The sequence below is a fragment of the Poecilia reticulata genome, chromosome 2, assembly GCF_904066995.2.
Source record: "Poecilia reticulata chromosome 2, P_reticulata-male-v2, whole genome shotgun sequence".
Lineage (NCBI taxonomy): Eukaryota > Metazoa > Chordata > Actinopteri > Cyprinodontiformes > Poeciliidae > Poecilia > Poecilia reticulata.
The window spans coordinates 17,242,720-17,270,650 of record NC_088831.1 but is presented as its reverse complement, the minus strand read 5'-3'; the positions used below and the strand labels follow the sequence as shown (position 1 = coordinate 17,270,650).

The 27,931-nt window shown below is 42.1% G+C and overlaps 1 protein-coding gene and 1 long non-coding RNA gene across 2 annotated transcripts in view; one reads left to right on the top strand and one right to left on the bottom strand.

The window, feature by feature from the left end:
• Nucleotides 1–20,828, top strand: part of plcl1 (phospholipase C like 1) — a 164,492-nt gene extending 143,664 nt beyond the window's left edge. Inside the window, exons 9-13 of the mRNA XM_081598901.1 lie at nucleotides 3,538–3,900; nucleotides 8,621–8,824; nucleotides 11,187–11,262; nucleotides 11,542–11,651; nucleotides 14,419–20,828. Of these exons, the coding sequence (XP_081455027.1) occupies nucleotides 3,538–3,900; nucleotides 8,621–8,824; nucleotides 11,187–11,262; nucleotides 11,542–11,651; nucleotides 14,419–14,616 (951 nt within the window). The 3' untranslated portion in view covers nucleotides 14,617–20,828. The remainder of the gene's footprint in view (nucleotides 1–3,537; nucleotides 3,901–8,620; nucleotides 8,825–11,186; nucleotides 11,263–11,541; nucleotides 11,652–14,418) is intronic.
• Nucleotides 20,829–24,527: 3,699 nt separating this feature from the next.
• LOC145548359 (uncharacterized) lies at nucleotides 24,528–26,981 on the bottom strand. The gene is made up of 3 exons (XR_014084478.1): nucleotides 26,803–26,981; nucleotides 24,773–24,909; nucleotides 24,528–24,652 (listed from the first exon to the last, which is right to left on the bottom strand). It is a non-coding gene; the product is annotated as an uncharacterized LOC145548359 (long non-coding RNA).
• Between the last annotated feature and the right edge of the window lie 950 nt (nucleotides 26,982–27,931).

Here is a 27,931-nt window from a genome sequence, read left to right as displayed (position 1 = left end):
GCAACAAAACCTTTGGGGGATTTTTGGCGTTTTCATTAAACTAATTTATTTTCAAAATGTCAAATGGCACATTTTCCATTGACTGTGTGTCAATGGAAATCCAGCTAATGTGTCTGCCACTAGCTGAAGAAGAAGAACTTCCTGGTTCCTGGTTCTTCTTCTTTGTAGTTCCTGGATTCCAGGCTAGGACACGTCACATCAGTCAGTTCTCATGTGAGCGTCGGATCTTACAGAGAGCATGAATTATTGAACTGTAGTCGTACAGTTTGAGCTGGAACTCTAAGTTTGCCGCTCCAGATTTTTGTGAAGTTTCCCCAGCCAACAAAGCAACCCGTTCACTTCATTGTTTGGGCAACATTTTACAAACAATCTGTGTCGAGTCGAATCAGATTATAATTAAATGGACTTGGACTGTATCGGACTTGTGATGTTGTGAACAGGACAAAGCTGCTATAGAAAACAGATGGATGAATTGTACTCGTATATTTCTCTCTAATCACCTTAAATTAAACGCCAGCTCCCTGTTTATTGACTCTTAAAAGTCAGTCACCAGTCTTATGCTTTTGTAAAGATTGTTGTAATGCGCAGCTTTGAAGTTTGTTTAGATGTCGGTAGGCCATAATGGTTCAGGGCTGCGTTCTCTGCCAGCAGCTTGCTTACAACAGCTTTTATGAGTTGGCTTTGGTTGAATTCACAAGTTTTGAGCCACGTGAGTCAAAGTGGAAGACTGGAGCTGCTGGGGCTCGTGAACTCTGCTCTGGATATTACACGCACGAGCAGACAAACACATACACAGGGATTCCTTAGTAGGAAATCATAGATTAATATATAGTTTTTTTCTTTAAATATGTAAAATAAAATCACTTTGTTTCTTTTTTCTACTTTTCCAAATATGTTTTCAACTGTTGGTTCAGTCAGGAAGAAAGAGAAGAAACATAAAGAGTCGGTCTCTGAGCTCCAGCTGATACGTTGACCACATTTGCATGTTGGAACACTTTAAGCTAAACTCATTATAAACGGGTCACTTTTGATTACAGATATATTTAATACAGCCACCTGCTGCTCCATGCGGCTCTCCCTCAGCGCGCATTAGGCTGCTCCGGTGACTCCTGGCAGCTGCTCCCTGACTGTCTGTTACAAACTGACATGTTGACGACAGCAGATGCTCAGAATGCAGCTTGAGCTGCGCTTCCAGATGTTGTCAAACTGTTCTTATAAGAGCCAAAAAGCCAGGTTAGATTTGATATCCAGTCTGACGCTGAAGTTGAAAATCAGTTGGACGGATGAAAAAGGGCCTGACATCATGCCGCACATTAGGCCCGTAGCCTTTGACAGAGTTTGCAGTTTTGCTTTGTTAAATCACTCGATATTTTTATACAATTCAACCTTGAATTGTACCGCCTAGTTCTTCATCTTTCATCTTCTTGGAAAAATCCGTTTCGTCACGTGATTGCAGCTGGTTGATGTTACTTGTAAAATCTCATAGCAGAGCAAAGAATCACCAAGTCTAAAGTTGGTACAGACCCAACTACACCCAGACATTTACCCCCACCCGTCCCCTCAAAAGCATGCCAGTTGAAATCAGATATGTACATACATTGTAGCCAAAAGATGCAGAACCAATTTTTCTTCCTGTCTTGTGAAAAATCCGAGTAAGCTTCATTTGGGTCAGTTAGTTGAACAAAACTCAGTTCTGTTTCCTAAATGCAAGAAGAATGAGAGAAACGTTTTCAGTTAATTCGGACCACACAACATGTTTTAAGGTCTTTGTCCTTCAGTCCATTTGCAAATTGTCTGGCCTTCTATGTCCCTTTCAGATTAATACCGTCTTTCTCGCTGAGTGGATCCTAAACCCATGTTGGTGGAGGGACTCATTTCACTGTGGATCATGATGCTTACTAGCTTCAGCTAGCTTCTTCATGAGGTCATTAGCTTTTATGCTCTGGTTGATCCCAACATTTCGCACCAAAACACACCCCTCTCTCTCTGGGACACAGTAACCGTCTACTTCCTGAGTTGTATGACGGCTACACCTTTAAGATCCCTCAATCTGCCACATTCTCACAGCAATGCGCAGATCGTTTCCTCATATTCCTGAAATTGAGAAAACATTTTTAATTGAAAGAATAAAAATTTATGGGAGAGCTATATTGTATGTTGATAAAATTAAAACATATTGACATTAGAGGTACAATATTCTGTTTACGGATCTATTTATTAGCCTTTTGAATGGATGATTTAATTGATTACCGTATTTTCCGCACTATAAGGCGCACCTAAAAACCTTCAATTTCCTCAAAAGCAGACAGTGCGCCTTATAATCTGGTGCGCCTTATAATCTGGTGCGCCTTATAGTGCGGAAAATACGGTATTTTCTCCACATTTACCTCAGCTCATGGTAAATTACGGTTCTCCATGTTCCTTCTGGTGGCACTTAGTCCACAAAATGGCGGCAGCAAAAGTTGTTAGAAAACTCCAGTCAGATGTTCAACAATAACTGAGTCCATTTTTTGAAAACAGTAACTTCTGATTACCCAGTCGATATATACAAAATCACAATAATACTTTCACAATTTAGAATTCTGCACCTAAAAATTAAATATTAAATAAACTGAAACTCCTTCTATGACTAATAAATGCCAAACTAAAACTAAACAATATTTAGCTAACAATAACTAATAAGAACTAGCAAACACACTGCAAAAGCTGATTAAAATGAACCAAATTAGACAACAAACATGTCACCATTAAACAAAACTAAACCATAATGAAAAACCTAAAGCTTTTCTAACCTCGGTCAGAACCAGATTTTATATACTGAATGTGTTTGTTGGTCTCAGGTCTGGTCATCATTTGTAAGAGGAAAGTCCAGCGGAGTCCAGATCAGCAGTAATCAGATACTATATTTCTTTAACTGGCCACTTTCTCAGCAGTCCTGATGCAGACATGAGCTACACAGAGGATCCAGGACAAAACCAGAGACACAGGTGAACTTAAGTATGCTCAGAGAAAACGACCAAGAAAACAAAAAGAGCTGCGTCAATTAGCGCCCAGGTGGCGGGGATTAGCGAGAAAAACTAAGGACCAAAAACCTGGATCATGACTGTTGGCTAGTAGGATGTGGAGACTTGTCTTCACCAAAGTCTCAGTCAAAGTTCACTTTATTGTCAAATAATCAACATTATGTTTCTCACTTAAAACTTCAATACATCACATAACAATAACTGAGAAAAAATGGTAAGAAAAATGTTTTCCTACAATCCATAGAAACACAGCAATAATAAAAAAGAATCCCACAAACCAAATAGAATATACAATTTTAAAAAAACAAACTCTTATAACAGCTTAGGAATTCAGTCTCCTCACTGCCTGATGGAAGAAACAGTTCGACAATCTGGTAGAGCGTGTACGAAGGCTTCTGCACCTCTCCCATTAATGCAGAAGTCCAAACATGTCATGTGCTGGATGCCTGTGCGTGCGTGCGTGCGTGCGGGTGTGTGTGTTGGTGTAACGCCTCGCTCCATGTCCTGTGTGCAGGTCAACATGCCTGAGCTGGCCTTGCTGCGCTTTGTGGTGCTGGACGACGACTACATCGGAGACGATTTCATCGGCCAATACAGCGTGGCCTTCGAGTGCCTTCAGCCGGGCTACCGTAATGTGCCCCTGCTGGGCCTGGCGGGAGACCCCTTACCACACACCAGCCTTTTTGTTCACGTGGCCATCACCAACCGGCGAGGCGGAGGGAAGGCCCAGCGGCGCGGCCTGTCGGTGCGCAGGGTGGGCCGGCGAGGGAGGGAGTACGTCTCTCTGCGACACACCGGCATCAAAGCTCTAGACGAGGTCTTCAAACAAGCCGGCGGACCCCTCAAGGAGGCCACGGACCTGCGGGAGGACGCTCAGGTGAGATGGGGAGTGGGCGGGATTTCCATTACACTGCTTTCAGAGAGCAGGATCACTCTCTCTTTTAGCCTCAGGTGTGACTGATGTCTTCCTCCTTAAGGCTTGGATTCACACCAACCCTGTTCAGTCCGTTTTAGTCCAACTCCAGTCCGTTTGACTAGAAAGTCCGGTTTCTTTGTGGAGCTGCGAATATGTAATCGAACTCTGGTCCGCGTAAAAACAAAAGTCTGGGTTTGGTAAAAGTGAACTCCGACCCGATTCAAATGCAAATGTGACCGCTGAAGTGAACAAGAGAGCGCTTCAAAAGCAGGAAGTGGACTATAGTGAGACAAAAGTGAGAGCTCTTGAGGTAGAAATGACTTGTGGTGTTTAATAAGTGTTTTATAATGTAATTTTTTTTGTAGTTACAGTAAATTAGTATGTATGGTAGAAATGTGTAAGAGCAGAAGTGGCTTGCCTAAAACATAAACCAAATATTTTCAGTTCTTTTCCAGAATGATATTTTAGCGAGATGTTGCTAACTAGGGAGGAATAAAAAGCACAAACATGTATTTTCTATTCATTTTAAGTTAAAAGCGAAGCGTTTATATTTATAAACTGCATCTGCACGTTATGTTCACACGATGTAGAAAAATTATTTAGAAATTGTCACTATGCACATAAATATAAACATAGTGTTTGTAAAATGAGCAAAACCGACATCATTTTTCATCGGCTTCACCAGATAAAACATGAAATTTCATTCTTACAGTGTGTGTGAAGTAATAAAGAAAGAGATGCATTGTGGGAATTCTAGATTATTAAGACAACTTTATTTGTACTGTCTGCAAACACAAACACACTTCCACTCAGCCCTGCGCCGAACAACCCAGCTAGACTTTATATGCCGGTGAACTCTCCGTGTGTTAGAAGGATCTGTGAGTGTGTGGCTGAGGTGCAGGAGCTGCAGTCAGTCAGCCTCTACCTGAGACGTGTTTGTGGGCCGAATCACAGAGGAGGAGGCGGAGGAGGCGTGACAAAAAAACAATAGTCGGTGAGAAGAGTGGAGGAGGACAATAAAGCTTCTATAAATACCAGGAGAAGTGAAGGCTGGTCGTGCAGCACCCACCAGTTCTATCGCTGAATACTAACATGAACTGGTGGGCAATGTGAAAAGGATAACTACATGTGTTCTTATTGGCCTTGTTTGGTATTCATGTGCAACAACCGGTCGGTCTGGTTTGGCTGTAAATATCTAGAAATACTTGGAATTATGAACAAAACTATTAACTTGGATCAAAGTTACCAAGTTGGAGCGCCACCTGATTATTAGGAAAATAACAGCCAGATATTTCAGTCTAATTTATTGTCTTTAAATTCCTACCTGATAAGGAGGTCTTGTATTAAAATAACAATAGATCAAGGCATAAATCCAGAGCTGAAGATGTTACACATGTGTGGAATAAAGACAAACAACTTCTCTCCAATATACAGGAGTTTATGAAGAGAAGGAATTCAACCTTCAAGTTTATTATTTTAACCACCAAACTCACTAAGCTAGTAACACTCAACTGAACGACTTAGTAAAACATGAAAGAAGGATGAATAAGTGACTAAAAGTAAAACAGTAGGAATACACAAGAACCAAAATACATTCTTCATTCTCATACAGCTGAGAATAAGAGGAATATCATAATATCACATTCCTAGATTTGCACTCACAAAGGCACACACATTTATACACAGATTGGTAGGCAACGTGCCTTGCCCAGAGCACATCAACATGTGGCAGGAGGACGCTGGAATCGAACCTACGACCTTCCGATCACAAGACGATTCCTGTTGAAGAATTATGAGAAAAGCAGGATCAAAGCTTATCCGTATGCGAATAATAAAGTTTACTTGACTTGACTATTCCTACGTGTGAAGTACAGATGTTGGATGCCCACACGACAGACTGAATAAACTTGGATTCAGAGCTTCGGCGAAGCAGCACTAGTCCTCCTTTCACTGGTGAAATAGTAGAGGAAGTTTCATGGGAAGGTCCCCAAAGTCCAGAAGAGACATAAAGCTCCTTCGTCATTGTTAGCATAATATTACATATTCATGCAGTGAATGTCCTCTTGCTGCTTAAACTGAAAGTTTGTGGGAATGATGGTTCTTATCCAGCCTCCTCACTGCTTGTAGTTTAGACCTTCACATAGCTAGAGGCCCAACAGTAAACCCTGTATGTGTGCTGGAAAACCATGAATACTGCATGTCCTCTCCAGCATCTGCATCACAGACCGCTTCACAGAACCAAGGCCATAAAGAAATATTTTCCTGCTTATCAGCCCAGCACAGAGCCTGACCTTAACCCTTTCCAGCTCAGGTAGCCAACAACTGTTTGACTCCAAAATATTGCAAATCTAGAAGGTCAGGCTAATTCTGAAAACAAGCCAGAATCTCTGAGATCCTGGTGAGGATCCCAGAGCTGAGACTGATCCAGATCTTCATACAGGCCAACTTGGCTTTTGGCTCACACAGTCTGTACTGGCTCACTTTTGCAGAGCTACTTTAAAGAGACGGCACAGAAAGCCACCGCTAGGCTGCAGGGCGCTTGTTTATCTGGCCATGTGAACCGTCATAAATTATTTCTACTTTTCATAAAGTTTATGCTTCCCTTATGTAATGGCAACGCAAACATTAGATGGTTATGTAAAAAGAACAGCTCTCCACTAATCATTGGCACCGCATACAAGTGAATTCAGACAAAGGCATGAAAACCTTATAATTCTCCTCCTTCGAGCTGCAGTTTCTAAGCTTCTGCCTCACAGAGCAGCTCTCCCCTACAAGTCCTCCACTCAGCCCCTTCAGACTAGCCAGCAGCAACTAGCAAACACCTGGTGGAGCATCTGCTCAGCTCATTATACAAGCTACTTTTTAGTGAAATGCTGGTAAAAATGTTGTTAAAGGGTTAATAGAGGAGCCATGTTGTGATGACTTCCTGAAGGTGGAGTTTCAGAAAGAGGAATTTTTAAAGGGACAGGGGCCCAATTTCAACACTTTAAATTACACAATCAAATTTCTTTCAAGTCATATCATATTTATACAGCATTTTAGTAACAATGAAAGGTACCATAGTTTTTTGATTGTGCTATAAGATGACACCATGTGCCTGGAAGACACATAACGCTGCCCCTTTAACATTTTGTCTGTCAGTAACAGGACTAACAAAGATGAAACGAACAAAATTAGCAACGGCTAAAGGGTAAAGAATGGTTCTTATGTGAAAAGAAAAACAAATACAAGTATCTTCAACTGCAGAGGCTTCCTGCTCACACATGTCCACACACCAGGTCTTGAGCAGAAAAACTGTTCACTCTTTCGCTAGCAGCTTTTGTTACTGCTCTTCTGCTTTATTGTCCTTTCCTTTTGCTTTGTCTCACTTAAAGCTTAAAGCTGCTAAGGCTGTGTGCTCATCTGAGGGGGTCACTTAACATCCATCATACTTGTCTTGCTGTTGCACACACACGCACACACACGCGCACACGCACACACACACACACACATACACGCACCCCCCCCACACACACACACACATGCACGCACGCACACGCACGCACCCTTCAGTGAAGGTGGGCTGTGATAATTAGCCGCCGTGTTGGAGCTTTTTCTGTTGACAAAACCGTTCAGTCACAGTGGCAACGTTTTTCTGTTTGAGGCCTGAAGTCACTTCGCTCATTAGGAGCTGACCCAGAATGCAACAGAGAACTCGCTTTCCACTTCTGCTTTACCTACTTCAAATTAAACACATGTACACTGCAAAATGTTCCCAAGCATCTTTGCTCTAGTTTTTAATGCAAATATACTAGTATTTGAAGTAAGACAAAACCAAAATATAAGTAACATTTCAGCAGGATATAGCATCTTATTTTAAGTCAATAATTCCTCAGTATTGATGAGAAAGTATTAGTTCCACTGTCAGATTTTTTTCACTTGTAACATGGGAAAAATGTATTGTTGCAAGAAGGCCTGTCGCAGTCAGCAATAAATCAATTAATCACATGATAAATTCAAGCTAGCACAATAGTCTCCATTTGTATGATTTATAATTTTGTCTTTTTTCTGTTTTTCTACCAAAACCTTATGAAAAACGTCTTCAGTTTGGTGCTTTGGCATAAACTAGTCATTGTTTGAAGGACAAATTTACTTAGAGAGACTTAATGATTGATTTTATTTGTTGCTTACTTTTTTTTAATTTTGGATATTTAAAACGTCTTTCTGTTCCAGTATTAAATGCTCATTATAATTTAAAGTTTATTGATCTTTGAGAATGTGCTCTTGCATTATTATGCCATTACCATTATGTTCCCTGAATATTGTTTCTTTATCATTTATTTCAATAACTTCTGTGCTTATTATGTTGCTTTTGTCTTATTTCAAGACATTTGTTTTAAAAATTAGACCAAAAATACTTTAAAAGTTTTTTTGCAGTCTAAAATGTGTTGATTTTCTGTCCCAGCTTGATGTCAAATTGTTCTGATAAATCCACTGGTCAAGTCTGATTTCACAGGTCAAGTGATACTGATTTGATTTGCAAGTGAAGCAGCAGAATGTTTGTAGTATGAAGTGTGTGTGCGTGTGTGTGTGTGTGTGTGCGTGTGTGTGCGTGTCAAGCTTTTTTCATGTCGTCACTCAGCATAGTTCTGTTGGAGGAGCAGCACACCTGATCCAGCTCTGCCCCACTCTTCTTCCTCAGTGCTCCACCGCCGGTTTCAAGGACCAGTGTGGGCTCCCCACTGTGGCCAAACTGAAGCAGTGCATCCAGAGCCTGGCTACGAGGCTCCAGAGCCCCGAGGGGGCCATGGGGGCCGCCATGGTGCTGAGGGAGGGCTACCCCTGTCTGGAGCCTCAGGTCAGCCTGTCTGAGGCGACTCGGAAGCTTCTCTCTGCCTACGACACGGTCAGTACGTCAGAACGCATCCAGAACTACCCAGATGCTGCGTTTGATTCTGTCAGCTGCCAAGGAGAATTTGAAGACAGTGTTTCTGATCAGTCTGAGGACACAAAGCTCTCGTCAGGGCTGTGAGGGATTTGAGTTGAATGAACTAAAATGGCCTCTGTAGACGTATGTCCAGCCCTGTCATTCATTTACATGAGAAACAGGGAAACAGATTTTTGGCAGTTGTTGATTGAATTATTGGCGACTTTGAGGTCACACAGCAAACCCGCCACAACCGACCATTTAAACATCCTTGACTGTTCACTGTTTTACAGCCAGAGACGTGTTCTGTGTTGTGTGGTACAGTGACCTTTAGGAGCACGGTGAAGAAAAACATTGTACCATTCTTGATGGGTAATAACAGTAAAAAAGAGACAATTCCAACTTGTGTTTGTTTTAAACTGTTATGATTCCAGTTTCTCAGCAAGGATGAAGGTTCTTACGTAGAAATGCCGTCACTAATGCAGATCGAAAGCCGCTTTGCAAAGATTTGTTTTATCTCCTCTGATGGACAGAACTTTTCACACAGATGAAGGCTGTTCCATCAGATTATCACTATACATGGCTAAGTCCAGCTTTTTAAAGGTTGAGTCACCTTGAGGAATCTGTCTGTTACCCAGAAAGACCTCAAACCTAAACCTTAAAGGGGCAGCATCATATAAAATCGACCCTTTTGAGCTTTACATCATGTTATAATGTTATTCTCTCATCAAAATATACCTGGAGAGTTACTTTGATTCTTTCATTCATGTTTGAGAAATCCTTTAATCTCCGTGGACCTAGCTTCGAGACGAAACGGGAAAACATCAAAAACAAACATTATAAACACATCATATAGTCAACAGTTGTGAAAACCAATAACAGACATTACATTTTGTTAAGTGGCATCATTGAAATCATCAAATAAGTTGGTCAATGATCCACTCATAAGGTAAACATGTGATACATCAGCACTTTGTTCATAGGAGACAGAGCTTAGCTGTTTCCAGCTAGCGTGTAAACCTAGCCTAAAATCTCATAAAACGCCATGGCAAAAAATTCAAACTGGCCCTTTATGGGGCTTTTAATTCTTCTTAAAATTGTTGATCTCTGTAGGAGTGAAAGAGACTTTCAAATCAAATCAAATCACATCACATCGGCCTTTCCCCACTTTTGTTAGAATAGTTTTCGAGGTTTGCCTAAAATGGACTGGAAGAGGAATGGAAACAAGTAATCAGTTCCACGGACTGCAATTTATTCCATTTAAGCCACTAAAGCCCCTAATTTGACTTTACTTTGGGGTCCGCCATTCACCTAATGATGTGCTTGTTTTCTCAAGCTCCAGCAGCCTGACTACCAGTCACTTTAGCTAATGACAGCCCTGGATTTGTTTCGAATGAAACTTTGCTGGAACCAAAAGCTGAACGAAACACATTTTTATCATGCCTTTTAGAAAAACACTTCAGCCTTTCACACACGCACACACACACACACACACGCACACATGCATACACATGCTACAACTCTTTGGATTTCTTGATTTTATCTTCATTTTTGTTACTGGTCGATTTAATGGGATCAGGGTGGGAAACGCATTTTCTTCAGGCATTAAATGTTCAGAATGACACTGCAGTGTCATGCATGTAACAATCACCCACATACTTCCTCTCACTCACACCCACCCACACGCACACACACACACACACACAGTGGGACTGCCAGCTGCACCTCTTTCCCTCCATCTCCTGCAGCAGCCGAATCTCTCCCACCTGTTGTCAGTTATTCACACCTACACACACCTCGGTACACACAGAGCTTCCCATCCTGAGTGGCCTGCTGTAGCTGCTCAGTTAGCAGTGTGTGTGTGTGTGTGTGGATGTGATAGATGTGAAGCCAGCAGGTCAGTGTCAGGAAGCAACCGCTGGTGTCACCTGCACTCTTAGAAAACAACTCTTCACCCTTCCTGAATGTACTGGATTAGTGTCTCCTTTGTGTGTGTGCGTGTGTGTGTGCGTGTGTGTGTGCGTGTGTGTGTGTGTGTGCGTGTGCGTGCGTGCATGCCAGAACTTAGTCTTTTTATTCCCGTCCACAAAACTGAGTTAAGAGGCAAGACAAATGTATTTCCATAGCACCATTGATGGCTCTCCTAACCAACTATGAGACTTTGAAAGAAAGAGAAAGTAACGCATGAGCATAAAGGATAAAAACGTTAAAAGTAATAACATGTTTGTCAGGGAAACAGAATAGACTTCACATTCTTGCTGATCGATGAAGCGGGACCTCTGAATCGACACCAAACTAAATGTTGTGTGAGCTCAGCCTCGCTCTCTGCTCTCCTGTTCAGATGATCTCCGCCCAGAAGCAGCTGATTGAGAACGCAGACGGTGTTCAGGAGAGGATCGACCAGGTGCACAGGGAAGGTAAAGTCTGAAGACATGAAGCTCTGCATGTTAGCCGCACCCACAGAAACGAGCGGGTCATGAATGTATTAGCGACGTGTCCATATGAAGCTATGCGGGTGCACTTACTTATTCAGGAGCGTCACCGCATGCGCTTTTAAACCCACTCGCTGTCACCTTTGTTTTCCAATGCAAATGTCAGAAGCATTAGCCGTTTCCTATGACAACGCACCCATCAAGACGTGCTGCCGTTATACGTGGGCGCTATTTTTGTCATCACCTCCCGTTTGTGTTTGTCAGGAATGGTCCTCCATGAGGACCTGACCCGGCTCTGTGAGAAGGAGGGGCTGAAGGGACGGAAGCTGAACAAGGCGGTGGAGAGTTTCACCTGGAACATCACCGTGCTCAAGGTACCAGCACTCAAACTGGGAGGAGTGGAGGGCTTGGTGCACCAGCTCAGTACATGATCAACACACAATGAGTTCCTGTGTGCTTCATTACTCATACACTGTAAAACATGATTAGTTCACCTTAACTTGTTGCCTCAACATTTCTTCTTTAATCTTAATGTTTTCAGTAAAGTAGCTGATTGAGTGACGTTGACCTGTGCAATTCCAGTGAGCATAACTTAAATCAGCTTAATAAATCTACGCATGTTGCAATTACTGTGAAAAAATTGGCTGTATTATGTGTTTAGTTAGGGGGCTGCACAGTGGCGCAGTTGGTAGAGCTGTTGCCTTGCAGCAGGAAGGTTCTGGGTTCAATTCCCAGCCCCAGGCCTTTCTGCATGGAGTTTGCATGTTCTCCCTGTGCATGCGTGGGTTTTCTCTGGGTACTCCAGTTTCCTCCCACAGTCCAAAAACATGACTGTCAGGTTAATTGGTCTGTCTAAATTGCCCCTAGGTGTGAGTGTGTGTGCATGGTTGTTTTTCCTGTGTGTCTCTGTGTTGCCCTGCGACAGACTGGCGACCTGTCCAGGGTGAACCCGCCTCTCGCCCGGAACGTTAGCTGGAGAGGCACCAGCAACCCTCCAGACCCCATTAAGGGACAAGGGTGTCAAGAAAATGGATGGATGTGTTTAGTTAGAACATTTATTGTTGAGGTTGTTGTGATGTGATTGATTTATTTGTCTGATTTTAGCTTTAATGTTTTGGCCCTGAGTGCTCTTTAGTTGATGATTTTGTCCCATTTTACAAAACGTTTGGACGCCCTGGTATGACAGACCACTGTGATGGTCTGTCATAAAAATCCCCAATTTAAAGTTTGTGGTTTTTGTAGCAGAAAAAAAATTGCATTCACTTTTCCTATGCTCTATATGTAGTTCCTTTTTGCTGCCAGCTGAAACACCAAATGACAAATGTACAAAAATATGGAGAGGCTGAAAATTCAGAAGCCGGTGGAAATCAAAATAACCGAGAGAATAAGTGACAGTTGCTCCTTATTTTTGCTTCCCGTGGCAGCGTAGAGCTGCATGTGGTTATTTCTGTCAGATAAGCGTGAAATGAAATTTGTGAAGTTCCCCTTTAGATGTCGCGGATGCTGAAAATACTGCTGTTGGAGGCACACCGATATATCCTGGTTTTGAGCGCCTGCAGTAAGCCTCCTCTAATCTCAGCGCTCCTTCCGCCACGTGCATTTTAGGAACTGAGAAATCCATCCAAATATTCAGCTCAGATCCAGATATTCAGGTCACAGTCAGGGAGGCCGAGAGAGAGAGAGAGAGAGAGAGAGAGAGAGAGAGAGAGAGAGAGAGAGAGAGAGAAAGAGAGAGAGAGAGAGAGAGAGAGAGAGAGAGAGAGAGAGAGAGAGAGAGAGAGAGAGAGAGAGAGAGGAAAAAACTGGATGAAGAAACGGCTGGTGTGCTGCCCCCTAGTGGTGGCAGAAATAGTGAGGCAGCACGAGATCAATAAAGTCGCATGTGATTGTAGTTTCTGAAGACATAATCATTAAACACATGGAGGACGATGGCCTGGTCAGACGAGACCTAAACTGAACTTTTTTCCTCCAACTGTTTTCCTGAATGCACCATCCGGACTGTGAGGTCTGGATTGTTTATCGTAACTTTTGTCATTGAAGGTGAATAATTTCTAGTCTTAATAAGATATTTGATGTGTTGTTGTCACGATAAATTCCAGTAATGAAAAAAAAAAACTGACTAAAGTGTTTTTACTTTCTCATCTACCGTTTTTTTATCCACGAGAGTGTCGCTAAATCTCAGTGAATTTGAGATTTATTTTTAGAGATTAAATACAAAGTTAGTGACATAAATCACATTTCTTTCAGAACGTGGCTTCCTTAAGAAGCTTGTTTCGAGAGCAGCATTTATTGTTGTGGCGCAATGAATTCTGTGCCATGCAGTTACCTAAAAAAGAAATAATGCATGTTTTTTTTATCATAAATTTTTATGTTATTTCAATAGTACTATGAAATATCATAAAAACCTTAGTCCGTATTGCCCCGCTTTATGGGCCATCATCCTGTCTGGATGCTTCTCCGTACAGACAGACGTTCAATGTGATGGTTCAGATCACATCATAATCATGACAGAATGTCCTAGTCAAGGTCCAGACATAAGTGTTATTCAGAATTTGTGGCAAGACTTAAAAATGTATATGTTAAACACTACATAAAAAGTAATACTGCATATTACTTAATTGAATTAGTTTAACATTTTTACACCTAAAAATATTGAGTTTATTTTAATGCCCTTAAAGAGGTTATAACAAAAACATTTTTAATAAGATCTGTAAGATCTGAACGAACCACCTGAGTCAAATTACTACATTTAATCAATTTAAGTAAAATATTAAGTGAACCATAATGAAAATCTGAGAGGAAAGTATTAAAGGAAATAGATAAGCTGAGACACACAGGCTGTAAATGCAAAATTACCTTCTAAACATGTTTTAGCAACTACCTTTAGTATTTAAATTTACTATATTTGACATTATTCAGTTAAAAAAACACAATATGACAAATATATCACACAAAAAAATAAATAAAAAATTGTGTTTTCAGTAGCTCTCCTTCCAGTCTGACTTAAAATCATGTCACCTTCCACTTCCCTCCATTAAATACACTGAAGTTTGTATTTGCAATGCAACAAAATGTGAGAAAGTCAAAGATTTTGAGTCATTTTTCTCAAACCAGAGTTGAGTCACGTCTCTTGTGTTTCAGGGTCAGAGCGACCTGCTGCGTGGAGCTAAGATGGACTCCCTGGACGCCCTGCGGCAGCTGGCTCTGGCCTGCGAAGCCTGCGGACTCACCTCCTCCTCCTCCAACTCCTCCAACAGCTTCTCCACCGCCGAGCTCCACTACTCCTCCCACCCGGCGTCGGGGCGCCGGAGCAGCACGCACGGCAACGGACGCGTCTGACGCCCGCATCTAAACACACCAACAAAAAGAAACTCGCGAAGGACCCGGGGCGGAGCGGGGTTTATGCTCTGTGGCGGAGTATCCCTTTAAGCCGTGTGGTAGACTGAAGCCTTACTGTGGGGGGCACTCACAGAGGTGCAGCGGTGATCAGGTCAGGGTGTTGCAGATGAATGTAGAGCGGCCTCAGCTGTCCAGATCTACCTGTGTGTCCTCACTGTGCTGTCAGTGTGAGAACGGACTGAAGACTTTCACTGCCCAACTCATTCACTCTCCGGTTTCTGCTTTTGTTGGTAGCTGGACCTGCAGTTGATGCTTAACGCCGAGAACAAAACCCAGTTACCGACATCAACATTAACCGTTAGCCACATAACTAACCCTCTCTGCTCTGTTAGGATTTCACTGAAATGAAGGCGAAGCTTTCAGGTCGACAGTGCCTTGCAAAAGTATTCCTGTTCCTGCTTTGCCACATTCCAGCCACTCGGATGCGTTCTGTCGGGATTACACCAGACAGAACAACACAGAGTGAAGTGGAAGCGCAAACATTCAGAGTTTCAGATCCAAAGTGTGTGTTGGTGTTCAGTTCAATGTTGAACCTATGGCTACATCTTAAAGTCTTCAGCGGTGTGTCTCTACCAGCTTTAGGCATCTAGACTAAAATTATTCTCTATTTATTTTTGCAAAATGCATTAAGCTCAGTCAGATTGGACGTCCCACTAACAAAAACATCCAATACACAAAACCATGTTTTGTCATGTGGGTGGTGTGTTTAGAGTCATTTTCAGTGTGGGGTATCAGAGTACTGATCATAAATGCATACATTTGCAAGGTACCATATATATATGTATATTCTCCTAAGCATTCTGTAACATATCAGGAATCACTAACAAGGTTTGGAGAATAATTTTAATTTACCAACAGGCTGTGAAGGCATCATCTGGGCTGCTGGTGGATCAGTCCACCTCTTCATGAAATCATTTCGTGGTTATCCAGAACTGCAGAACTCCATGTGTGCTGGTGTGTATGTGTGTGTGTGTGTGTGTGTGTGTGGCTGGTGTGTTACCTCCTGCCGTGTTTCTGGACCCGTGAGCTGACGTGACTCAAACAGAGCCGACACGTGGAGATGCCTGCATCTATTTAATGCAGTAACGTTTCTACTCTTATATTGTTGTGCTTTAACCAAAACGCGACTCGGAACCAAACTGAACCTCACTCTAACACGTCTCTGTGGACCAAATGATCGTCACACGCCAAAACTAGAGAGTCGCAAAGGAAACGGCAAGAGGACGATGTGTCCGAAGTGCGGAGCGGGAATAAATTATGTGTTGTTCCCCAACCTCAGTTCAGTAACGGTACAAACCTGACCTTCCAGTGTACGGAGGTGGTGCAGATGGGCACTTTTTATACTTTCTTAAAGACAAGTATAACAGAAAATGTTAAGTGTACACAAAGAATTGTTTTCATTAGGCTTTTTTACAAACATACAAACATCCCTTTCTAAAAGTATATAACTTTTAGAAAGGAATGTTTTTTTACTTATTTGTTGAAGCTATCACTAGCTTCAACAAGACACTCGTGAGACCATGTCTCACTATGATCTGAGACAGACAGTGTGTGAAAAAAAATCACTCTCCTCTGCCTTCTCCCAGTACTAACAACAGAAAAAAACCACAGAGCCAGAAACAACCAATCAGAGCCAGGAGGAGGGTCTCAGCGCTGCCAATCACTCTAGTGCTCCGGCCCTTCCCCTTGCTCTTTGCTAAGCTACAGCTGGTTCATCACAACAGAGCCTACCACCAATGCTAAGGCTACTTAGCATGGCCTCCGGTGATGGCGGATAAACAGTTTTTCTGTAACAGTACGTTGTTTTTCTACCATTACCACACTGAGCAGCGTAAAGGAGAATGATTGACAACTCTAAGCCCCTCCTCCTGGCTCTGATTGGTTGTTTCTGACCAGAGGTGGTACATTTTTGCAGACCACAATAGTAGCACTGGGAGGACATGGAGGAGCTACATTTTTTTCACAGATTATCTGTCTCATATCATGACATGGTGACGGTTTTAATGAATATGGTAAAAAAATAAACATTTCACAAAAGTTAAATAGGCCTACAGTAGCTTTAGGGGAAACGTAATCATGTAAAAAATTACATGATTAAATTACTATGTGCAAGTTCAAAATGGTGGAACGGAAAAGATTTTCTGCGGAAGATGTTGGGTTCGTTTCAAACGGTCGGTCATGAAGTCGGTGACATTTCAAAGCAGACGATTGTTTTTAACCCCTGGGCTAAAACAAACACCGGCGCTCTCTCCATCGCCTCACCACCTGAGGCTGAGGCAGCAGAGACTGAGCTCATGTGCTGACTCACAGCCACCACATGACTCTGACCTGGTAACGTGTGTGTCTGTGTGTGTGTGGAGGAAGCTTTTTAACCCTCCCGTGGTCTTAAGAGACGGGATCCATTTGACACCGCGAGCTCTTTACCCTGTGCGCGGTCCAGCGGGGCGGCACGGACCCCGCGTGCGCTTTTACACATCACCTCCTGTAATTCGTGCCAAGACGGTCTCATATCCAAGACGGTGAGGAGGGTTAAAGCAGAAAGCCCACAATGGAGGCAGAGCAGAGGTGACAGCAGGAAGAAGGCGATGGAACTCGCTCCGGATTAACTTCTGCTGGGTTGTGTTGGTCTGCAGGTGGACCTGCAGGGCTTCATAATTGGCTGTGAGCGGTAGACACAGTGACAGCACCTGCTGGTTCTGGTCTATTAATACCATCCTGACTCACTGGAGGCCTGGGGTCGTGCGCTCGTGCAGCTGCGCTAGCATCCGCCGTGATTTCCGGCTGGCAGCCGCTGCCGGGTTTATTTGCTCTCTGACCCAGCGAAGCGGACAAGTGTTTGGGAGACCTCCACTGAACCCAGAGCGGTGAGGCGAGGCGGCTTTCCAGGAGGACGGGAGGCTTCTGGAGCTCACGCAGAGCTGTTCGTCTGCAGTGTTAACCTTCCATGTTGTGCTGGAAGCACCCGCTGGTGGAGACCGAGAAAACGATGGCGGTTCACCTTCGCCTCGGGCGGGCGGCGAGGGAAGATGTGCGACTGCCGGGGGGACAGTAATTGGAAAATTCCCAGTTAAAGTAGAGCTCATTTTCAGTCATTTTTCAGTTTAGAGAGAGGAGAAGCAAAATGAAGTGTGACGAGAGAGAGAGAGAGAGCTCAGTGTTTCAGTAGAGACAGGAACCGAGCAGCAGAGCCACTGAAATGAACGGAATCCAAAAGCATTGAGATCAATGATTTCTGGTCTGTTTTTCATTAAGTTTCAACCTACTCATACTAATTTTACCTGATGTGAGAGAATAGTTATTTTTATTTATTTTACCTTAAACAGATTCTACAGTTGAATTTTGCTATTAGCATTACAAACAGCTAATAGTCTGTATTCTCTTGAGAACATGAACGTTCCAAACCAAGCCTGTTATCTGCTGAAGGAAGCTCAGTGTCAGTTCACCAATATGGACGCCCAAAGAAGTCATGCTGAAGTTCATACTGTGGACTTGGTAGCTACCAGTCAGACCTGCAGTGTGTAGCTGGCAGTCGGAGAGACTGTGATGGAAAGAGAGATAGAACAACGATACTGAGAGGAAATGCAAAGGCTTGGTGTGTTTTTGGGAAGAGGTTGTTGAAATAAGCGGAAAAAAACAACCTTTTAAATTAGTTTTATCAGAATGAGGTCCCAGCAATCCCAGCTTGCTTGTGCTCACTTTACCAGCAATTTATGTTCTGATCCGACTCTTTCACCCCTGGTTCCGCAGCACATCAGAACTTGTATCAGAAATAAAAAAACATAAAACAAAATTACTAGAATAACCAAATGATTTCTATATGTATTTGTCGTATTTCATGGGTTTTGGAGCAACTGAAGGATATACGTTGGTGACGGGTAGCTGTGCAGCTAACAGGCTGTGCCTAATGTGAACCTAATGTGAAATATCTCCCATCTCCATCATCGAATTAACCGCTTTTGGTAAAAACTGGTACATTTCTGCAACTCTTATCCGTAGCTGCCAGAATTGTTACATTTCACCAGGAGTGGACGCTTGGATCTGCCATAGTGCAACACAATATCCGTTGCTAGCTTAGCTACCAGCAGACATGTTCCGGGGTGTGATGTCGCCTGGCGTTTTTCTTTTCATCGTGCCAAGACTGAGTTGCTCCAGTGGCAGAGAGCTCCTTTTCCAAACGACCAGTCAATGTCCTGCTCTGTTGTATCAGTTCAGAATGACCAGCCATCGTTCAGAGTGAATACACTTTCAAATCAGCTAATTCTGGTTGCCAACGAAGTACCTGGTGAATCTGTAGTTTGATGATTTTCAAACATTGGTTAGCTTAACTTTTCATGTGGCTGCTGTATGAAAGGCAGACCGAAGACATCTGTAGCTACTTTGACCATAAATTCACTCATAAAGTCTTTGCTTTCTCACACACAGTGGACTACCAGTCACATGTTCTCTTTGCAGTATTTTTGATGGGGGAAAAAAAAAATAAAACCCTGGTCTGCAGCTGAGTGCAGTGCTTTTCTGCCTCAGTGAGTGAATATATTTCTGTGCTTCACCTGTAACTGACTGACGCACCCCGATCCCTGAGGCGCCTCGCTGCCCATCCGTACGAAAGCAGCAGATTGACGTGAAACCGTGAGATCAGTCGGGCTTTTTTCACCCTGGTGAGCTTCCTGTCGGGGGATTGTTGTGTTTGCATTGATGATGTGCAGCGCTCACTTTCCTCTCTACTGGTAAAATGGGAGATATCTGTGTTCTCTAAAGCACTACTTATACACCAATCAGCACAAAAGACGGAAGCAATTAGATACATTAAAAAGAAATACATTTACAAAATTAAGGAATAGAAACCTTCAATAAATTAATAAATGAATGATGCGTAAACAATAAGCATCATAGTCTTTGTTTTTTATTAAGTTTATTCCAGAATGAAGGATCAGATTAGATAATCCTTAGCCTTTCAAATCTTTCTCTATTAACTCCAAAGTTGTTGACTTAAATGCATTTCTGTATGAAACTAGAAAAATTTCTAACTCTTTAATGTCATGAAGCCAAATACGGAGTCACTGTAAATGACGATTCTGCAATAACACAAAAAATATGAAGCTGCATGTCATCAGCACAGACAGAGATGCTGTAACATTGCATAATCTAACCTTAGAAATTGAACACAAAGTAGCCCAAGAACCCAGAGGAACCCCACATCTGGCTCAACTCCAAAATTTAAATTATAAATCCAACGTTCGTGATCAGGCACGTGAACGGCAGTAACATATTAATATGCAGTTAAGAACCTGTAGATTTGTCATCTACAGTCATGTCCAGTCTGTTGTTAAACCGAAGACATACATTTACAGACAAAAATGCATTTATTAATTAGAACTGTACTTGGTCTCTGCCAACAATGTTAGATTAGATATGAACTTGTCTCTTTTTATTGGGCTTCTTTGCATGTCAGCTAAGTTACCTCACAAAAATTAGACTAATATCGATGATGTTGATCATGTTGATGGCTATTGACCTTGTTGTTATTGTGCTGGAAAATGCTAATCTTTTCTCTCACCACACACACGCACACACACACACGCACACACACACACACACACACACAGACAGACGGGAAGCACATCAGGCTGAGTAAACCATTAGACGCCTCCGTGTTGTGAGGATCAGATCGGGGTGCCGCAGCCTCTCTGTTAGCCGCGTGTTGCTCTGATTGTGCTCTTCAGCGTGCTGTACGACGACACATCTCTGTGCAGACTCGTGCTCTAATAGACTCACTGGACCGTGGTGTGTAGCTGCCATCGTGCTGTGGACTAACGTGTGTGAACATTTGGAAATGTGTAACGGTTTTTAGTCTGTGTGTCGCCGTGGCCTCTGCAGGTGTTTGTGTCGACCCGTGTCTACTCTGCTGACCTTTAATCCAGTGTTGTTCCCTCCGCTGTTCTCACAGTTCGTTTTTTGTATAATTACAGAAGAAGAAGAAAAAAAGAAGCAAAGCTATTTATTGAAGTGTGTTTAAATGATAAATAAATATAATGGATTAACTAGATCTTGTTTTTATTTTAAAGCTACTGTGTTTTCTATCTGATAAAAATAATCAAATATAACAAAAGTATTTATTCCAGACTGATGAGAATAAAGTTCTTTTTTTTCCTGAAGTCATCTTTGTTTCCTTTCACCTCTCCGTAAAACTTCCATTCGTTCTCATTGTAGAAAGACGTTATTTAAAGCTGAAATATTTTGCCTTAAAAGCGTCCAATGCATATCACCATCAACTATAAATAATCAAACTAAAGTGTTTTTTAACTGATAATTTATGAAGATAAATTGGGGTTACTAAGTTTGTTCGAAAGGAGAAAAAAATTGAAAATGAAATAAAGAGACTGGTCTTGGTGCTGTCAATCACCCTCGCATCCGGCTGCTCTTTGCCACCTCCAACTGCTCCTGCTACACTACAGCTTCTTCCTGATAGCAGAATTTGTATGGATGCTTAAGCTAGTTAGCCACCGGTGACAGCAGAGAAGCAGTTTTCCTGTAACTGTAAGTAGTTTCTCCACATTGACCAGCACAGACACAAGGATGATTAACAGCACTAAGACCCTCCCCCTGCATCTGATTGGTTTTTTTTGTTTGTTTGTTTTTTGGCATGGTTGATTTCTTCACACAGCAATAACAGCACAGGGAGCTGGAGGGGATCCATCTTTTCACAGATTATCTGTCTCATACTAAACTGTCACAAGATGGTTACAGTTTTAATATGTAAAAACATTTTATTATATAAAGGTTACATAATGTAACTTTAACAGCAGTGTAGACTGAGTGCCACTTTTACTTAAGAGTATTACATGTAAACGGATAGATAGTAAAGGAAGTAAAGACAACAGAGTAAAAAACTAAACTATGAACTATAACTGTATTTTTTTTTACAGACACTGTAGTTTATATGTTCATATATTAGGATTGTATTTAATGTCCTCAGACGTTTCAGAGCAGTGGTATGTGTGGTTTGTGTTGGTTCTGCTGTGTTTTATGATTGATTTGTGCGCTAGGCAGTCCAGACTGGGATCTTCTCCACTAAGTGTGAGAATAACTCTGCTTGATGTAACCCTGTCTCACCAGGAGGGGGAGCCAAACATCGCCATATAGTCTCAGTCAAACTCCTCACAGACGGTCTGCTGTCATCCACTCTTATTCAATCACTTAAAAAAAAAAAAAAAAAACAAAGTCTGAGATTTTAAATAGTATCGACCTTTCAACGACGACATGTATATTTTGGGAATGTTAGAGGATATATAGACATACTCATGGTAGAACATGCAAACTTTGCGTCCTTCAGTCGTAGCTTAAATCAAAAGTGAAAAACTTAAATAATGATTTACAAATATTTTTAATTGCCCCAGCAGGATTGATCTTATTGAAATATGATATAGAATGTTTTTTTTTTTTTGCACAGAGACCTTCTGACCTCAAAGACTTGGAGTTCTTTGCAAAAGATGAATAGGTTGGTAACAGCAGTGGTGACATGCAATGAGCTTTCCAGTATTTGATCGCTGTAATGTCAAGGAAGGCTTTCACACCGATTATTGAGAAGGATGTAAATTATTTTCAGTAATTAACTGTTTAAATTGGGATGAAATGTAAACAAGAACAGTTTTTCTCACAAATGACGCCTCCTGCATGCAGTTTTATATTTGCAGATGTGCCTGTGCCATTTTCTACCAGAAACAAACAACAAAATTCAAATCTAAATCTGAATTTAAATGATGTTTTATGTAATATGATAGAATACAAACAGCTTTTAGGGGATATACAGTAAGTGGAATAGCTTTGTACATATTGTATTTATTATTTCTGTCATCAAAACGTCTCGATAAAAATGTCAGTTACATATTTTATGAATGTGTGTAGATGAAGACATTTTGCTACATGTAATAAATTACATGAGCGATAACTATTGAAAGGAAAGCAAAGAAAAATATGAGTAGTAATTATGTCTTTCTAATGTTTTCCTCTGTTATTAATTTTCAACTGAGCTCCAGAAAAAACAACAGAATCCCATGATGCAACAGGTCGGCTCTGTGAAGCACACATCACCAAACATTGGTTTAAATCTGCCAATATTTATAAAACCATGACGTGTCAAGGACATTCCATCAGTTTCAGATGACAGACGTATTTTTGCCAATAGAAAGGTCGCTCTGCTAGAAAAAATAAAATAACTTTCAAAAAACTGAATCTCAAAATAAAATAAATAAATAAGAGAATCATGTTACTGGATATCTTGAAAGTTTCTCTGTGATGTGATTTATCTGAGCCTTATAATCCAAACAGTACAAAGTGATATAAAGTGCCACTTGATGAGAAACACCAATGGGAGGTTGTGTGACTCTGGATGTGGAGCTGTGATTGGTTCATTTAGCCTAAAGCACAAACCGGCATCAAATCAGATGAACATTTTATCTGTTTCATACCATGTTGTCATGACATGGTGACAGTTTTAACAAATATGTAAAGAACTTTTTTATACTGAAGTTACATCCTGCATCTTTAAGTACAGTACTCAGTAAATTTACTTGGCTGCTGCCCACTTCCTGGCCGTTGGCTTCAAGTCGGGGTCCCTGGTCCTGTTTGGTCCTGTTGGAGGAGCAATGAGGGACCAATCAGATGCATCTCCTTGTCTCTAAAATCAAATGAAGACATAAACATGTTGATGTGAGCAGACGTATGGTAAACCCTGGGCATGGTGACCTATCAGTCAGTGTTTGTGATGGCTTGACGGCCGTTTCTCTCTCTCTCTCTCTCTCTGTCTCTCTCTCTCCCTGCCTCCTCGTCCTCCTCCTCTCCCTCAGGAAGTGTCGGCCAGCAGATGGGAGGTGATGGAAGTGTGTGGTAGTGTAGGCGGCGACATGACGAGCTGTCAGGCCTTAATGCATGCTAACATCTGGAGGTTGTTGGCCACGTCACTTCAGGGTCCTCTAGCCCCGGGCCACGAGACGCCCTGAGGGACGCACACCCGGGGCCGAACACGGGCCCCCGAGACGGGGAGCCGCAGCACTCGTGGCTGCCTGCACGGCATCGCCTTCAGCGTCGGGAGGAAGACGAGGAGAAGAAGACGGCGGTGGGAATAATACCTAACTTGGCAGCAACCCAAAAGTGTCAGAGAAGAAACTTGTCTAAGTGGGTCATGATTTTGTGTGTGTGCTGTAAGTCTATCAGAACAATACATTTAAAGTCTGCGTAACCCGCCTTTACGTCTTTGTGTAATTATCACAGTAAACAGCTGCAGATAGGCCATCATAAGACATCCTGTGTGAGCGGGCGGGCGGGCGCAGCGGGGTGACACACAGACCGTTAAAACCCTCAACGCCATTGAGGCACTTTGCTATTAGCGCTTCACGCTCGCCTCTAGCATCCAAGAAGCGAGTGCCTCTTCTGTTTTAATGACAGCCCTCACCCAGAGGTAATTTCACAGTGATTAAGGCAACGGGGGGAAAAAAAAATCCCATCTTAAAAGTCTCTAAATTGCATCTTATTTATCCACCTTTTAACTAACTACAAAAGGCAGACAGACAATGGCGCTGCATGGTTCTACCTCTCCTGGCGAACAATTATACCTCAGACATTATCTGCTTCATTGTTGGTTATTAAATATGGCGCCCTGGAGATGACGCAGAGTCAGACCTTTGATGGAAAAGTTAAGATGAAGGAAATTAGCTTGCGTGAACTTTACGAAAATACATTTATTTTTCTTTTTGCTTCACAATAAAGCGGCATCATGCCAACAAGCGCTCTGACCAAACCGGCTGCCTTCGCTGCAACCGGAGCACAACAGATTCCATTTCGTCAATCAGAAGTGGCCGAGGTTGGACAGATTGCCATGAAATGTATTGCACATGCTTTTCATGGTTGATTGTATGTGATCTTCTTAATTTCCCAGACCAGAGATTTTACTTGAGGGTAATCTGGATGTGATCCGTAGCACCTTTTAAGATAAAAATGACAAAGTGCTTCAACAAACAAAATAAGAAATACACAAAACTAATTTAAATAGAAGCAGATATGAAAATGGATGTGAATGGATCTCCAAAGTTCCTGGAATCACCTGGTGTCTTGGTTCTGTTGACCGTCTGACCCACATGAACGATGTTGTCCGGAGAAAGAGCTGACTTGAAAAGGTTCAGTGTAGGAAGACGGACCTTTTAATCCATACATACGTCTTTATCAAACGGGTTCTTGAATCTCACGGAGGAGATGATGGATAAAAAAAGAAAAGTTATGTCAACAGTTTGGGAGCATTTTGGATATTTAAAACAAATAAAAAAAGATTAATCAGCGATACTGACTGATACTCATTGCTTGTTTCGAAGTTTTTTTTTTTTTGCTCTAGTGGCCTCTATATGACAGTGGTCAGACAGGAAGACGGTCAGAGGGAAAGCAGGTGGCAAAGGTCAACCGGGACTCGAACCTGCGACGGCTGCTTTCAGAACCAAGGCCTCAGTATGTGGGTCACACGGTTTACCCCTCCACCCATTTATAGCTTTAATTTGCTCATCCTGATAATAGAACCACTTCCAGAGATGTGGATACAACTCAGAAAACCACAACAAATACGATAAAATAAATCAATTCTTACCAGAATATATTCATCTGTCCTTGTGCCCCTTGAGATGCACATAGAACAAAACAGCAGAAATCCCTCTAGGTTTCAACAACTTAACTCAGAAGGAGCTGATAAATCAGTCAGTAGTTTCTGCTTCGCAGGTCCATTCATTCCTGCACTGATCTCAGTGAAACAGAGACACAATCGGCTCGTTCCTTCAACGAGTTTGGCATGTAATCAATGAGGTCCCGTCAAGACGACTCATCTCCGTCAAATCACGTTCTATTGTGCAAGTCGCAGAGAAAGGCGTGGATAATTACGGCCGCGAGCTGAGAAGTCCTGCCTCCCTACCTGAGCAATCAACTCTCCATCTTTAAAGTCATTGTATTATAATCACAGCCATTCACGACTCGGCAAAGTTTGAAATGTACGTCGCCTTCTCATCCTCCTGAATTATCCCCGCCTGCCCACCTCATTTTTAACTCGATTGTGCACTTATGGACTCGTCAGCCCGTTTTACACAGAAACACTTTTTTCTGACGCTGCTCTGCAAAAACACAAAAGTACTTTTGGTCCAGTTTGCTTTGCAAATACACTATCACACTTGAAATAAAACGAAAACTAACTTACAAGTACATTTTAAGCAACATATAGAAGCTTGTATTGATTCCTTAATATTGATGAAAAAGGATTAGTTCCATCATCAGATTATTTCACGATGGCAAGACATTTTTCTCATGTTGTAAGTGAAATAATCTGCCAATAAATCTAGTACTCCTTCAGAACTATTTACTAAAATAAGCTCCTATCTTGCTGAAAAGTTACCTATAAGATAATTTTATCTTATTTCAAGTTTGCTAAGATATTTGCACTAGAAACCAGACCCAAAATACTCAGAAGGATTTTTTTTAGCCCAGGGGAGCAAAACATCCACCAGAATCCCCGTTTGTATCTGCAGTGTGTGAAACCAGACACTGAGATTTTACCTCCATCTCTTCACACCTGGTTGAAAACCTACATTTTAATCGCATTGGTCTTCCTGTAGCTCGCTGCAGAAACACACGCGCGCGCGCACACACGCTCCTCCAAGCTAACGTTGCTAATGTTAATAGCTTTGTGCCTCTTTAATTGGTTCCTAAACGCTGCAGGCAGGGTTCCCACTGCGTGTTTAATGAACAGGTAGCACTTCATGATTACAGCAATCTCAACCCACCACCCTGCTGCTGCAGACTGCTTTCACGCGAGCCGCCAAGCGCGCACACACACACACACACGCACACACACACACGCACACACGCACACACACACACACACACACACACACACACACACACACACACACACACACACACACACACACACGCACACACACACACACACACCGTCCACGGCCTCGTACGCAAATGGACAAAAGCAATTTGAGACGCTCGAGCGCCGCGGGACGCTGGCTAAATTAGAGACGGAGGACGAGCGGGAGCAGCGGGAGACAACAAAAGGAAAATGAGAGATGAGCGCCAAAGAAAGATGATTACCGGGTTTTGTGAGGAGAAGAAGAGATGGAATCATTTCATAGCGCGTGGCTGGAGGAGCGGTGGGCGTCAGGACGCTCTGGCTGAAGGGAAGCCGAACGGAACCGGGAGCTGCGCTTCTGTTACAAATGCGAGCGCAAAACTTTGTCGACGTTCCCCAAATGTACAGAAGAAACACACAATTTCACGATTGTTTCCATTAAAACTGCAGTAAATAACTTTTATAAAACAAACAAAAACAATTAAAGTTTTTTGTCTTACAAATAATGACAAATAATGTGTCAAAAAAAATTTAACTACTCTTCTCCCAATGCTAACTAGAAACAGCCAATCAGAGCCAGGAGGCGGGTCTTAGCGCTGTCATTTTGCCTGGGCTGCTGCTGCTCACTTCCCCCTCCATGCTCTGTGCTACGCTGCAGCTAACCAGCAGATCTGGTTATGGTTGTGAACGCTTGCTGGTTAGCATGACCACCGATGACGGCAAATAAAGAGTTTTACTCTAAGGGTTAAATGGTAATTAACATTTTACCATTAGTAAATGTTCCTAATGAGGTTAATTGGCAGCGTTTGACCCTCTTCCTGGTTCTGATTGGTTGTTGTTGGTCTCGTGTGATGAAATTCTTCAGACTGCAACAGTAGGGTAGGGTAGAAGTGGAGGAAATCAAGCTTTTCATTTGATCTCGATGTTGACCACGTGACCCATGTGATTCGAAAAAAGTGCAGTTTTGCTGTATTTAAATGCAGTAATTTAAATACAGCCGGAAAACCACCTCATTCTGTTGCAAAATTTTTCATCTAAAAATTTATTTATTTTTTAAATTAGGATGTTTCCATTAAGCACATTTTTTTTTTTTTGTAATTCCAATTTGCAGAATTATATGGTCAATGGAAATGCAGTTACTAATAGGACAAATGATATGTTTGTTTTTCCCCTGGACAGCTCTCCTTCCTTCTTTTTCTGTATTTTAGTTTTTTAACAGACTGAGAAAATACCAGTACTCTAACATACAAGTAACACACATTTTTTCTATTACACTAGAATAAAATACTAAAGTTCCACCGTTACATTACAGTAACGTTTTTGTTCATAAAAATACATCACTCAAAATTATGACATACACATTTTGGTAGT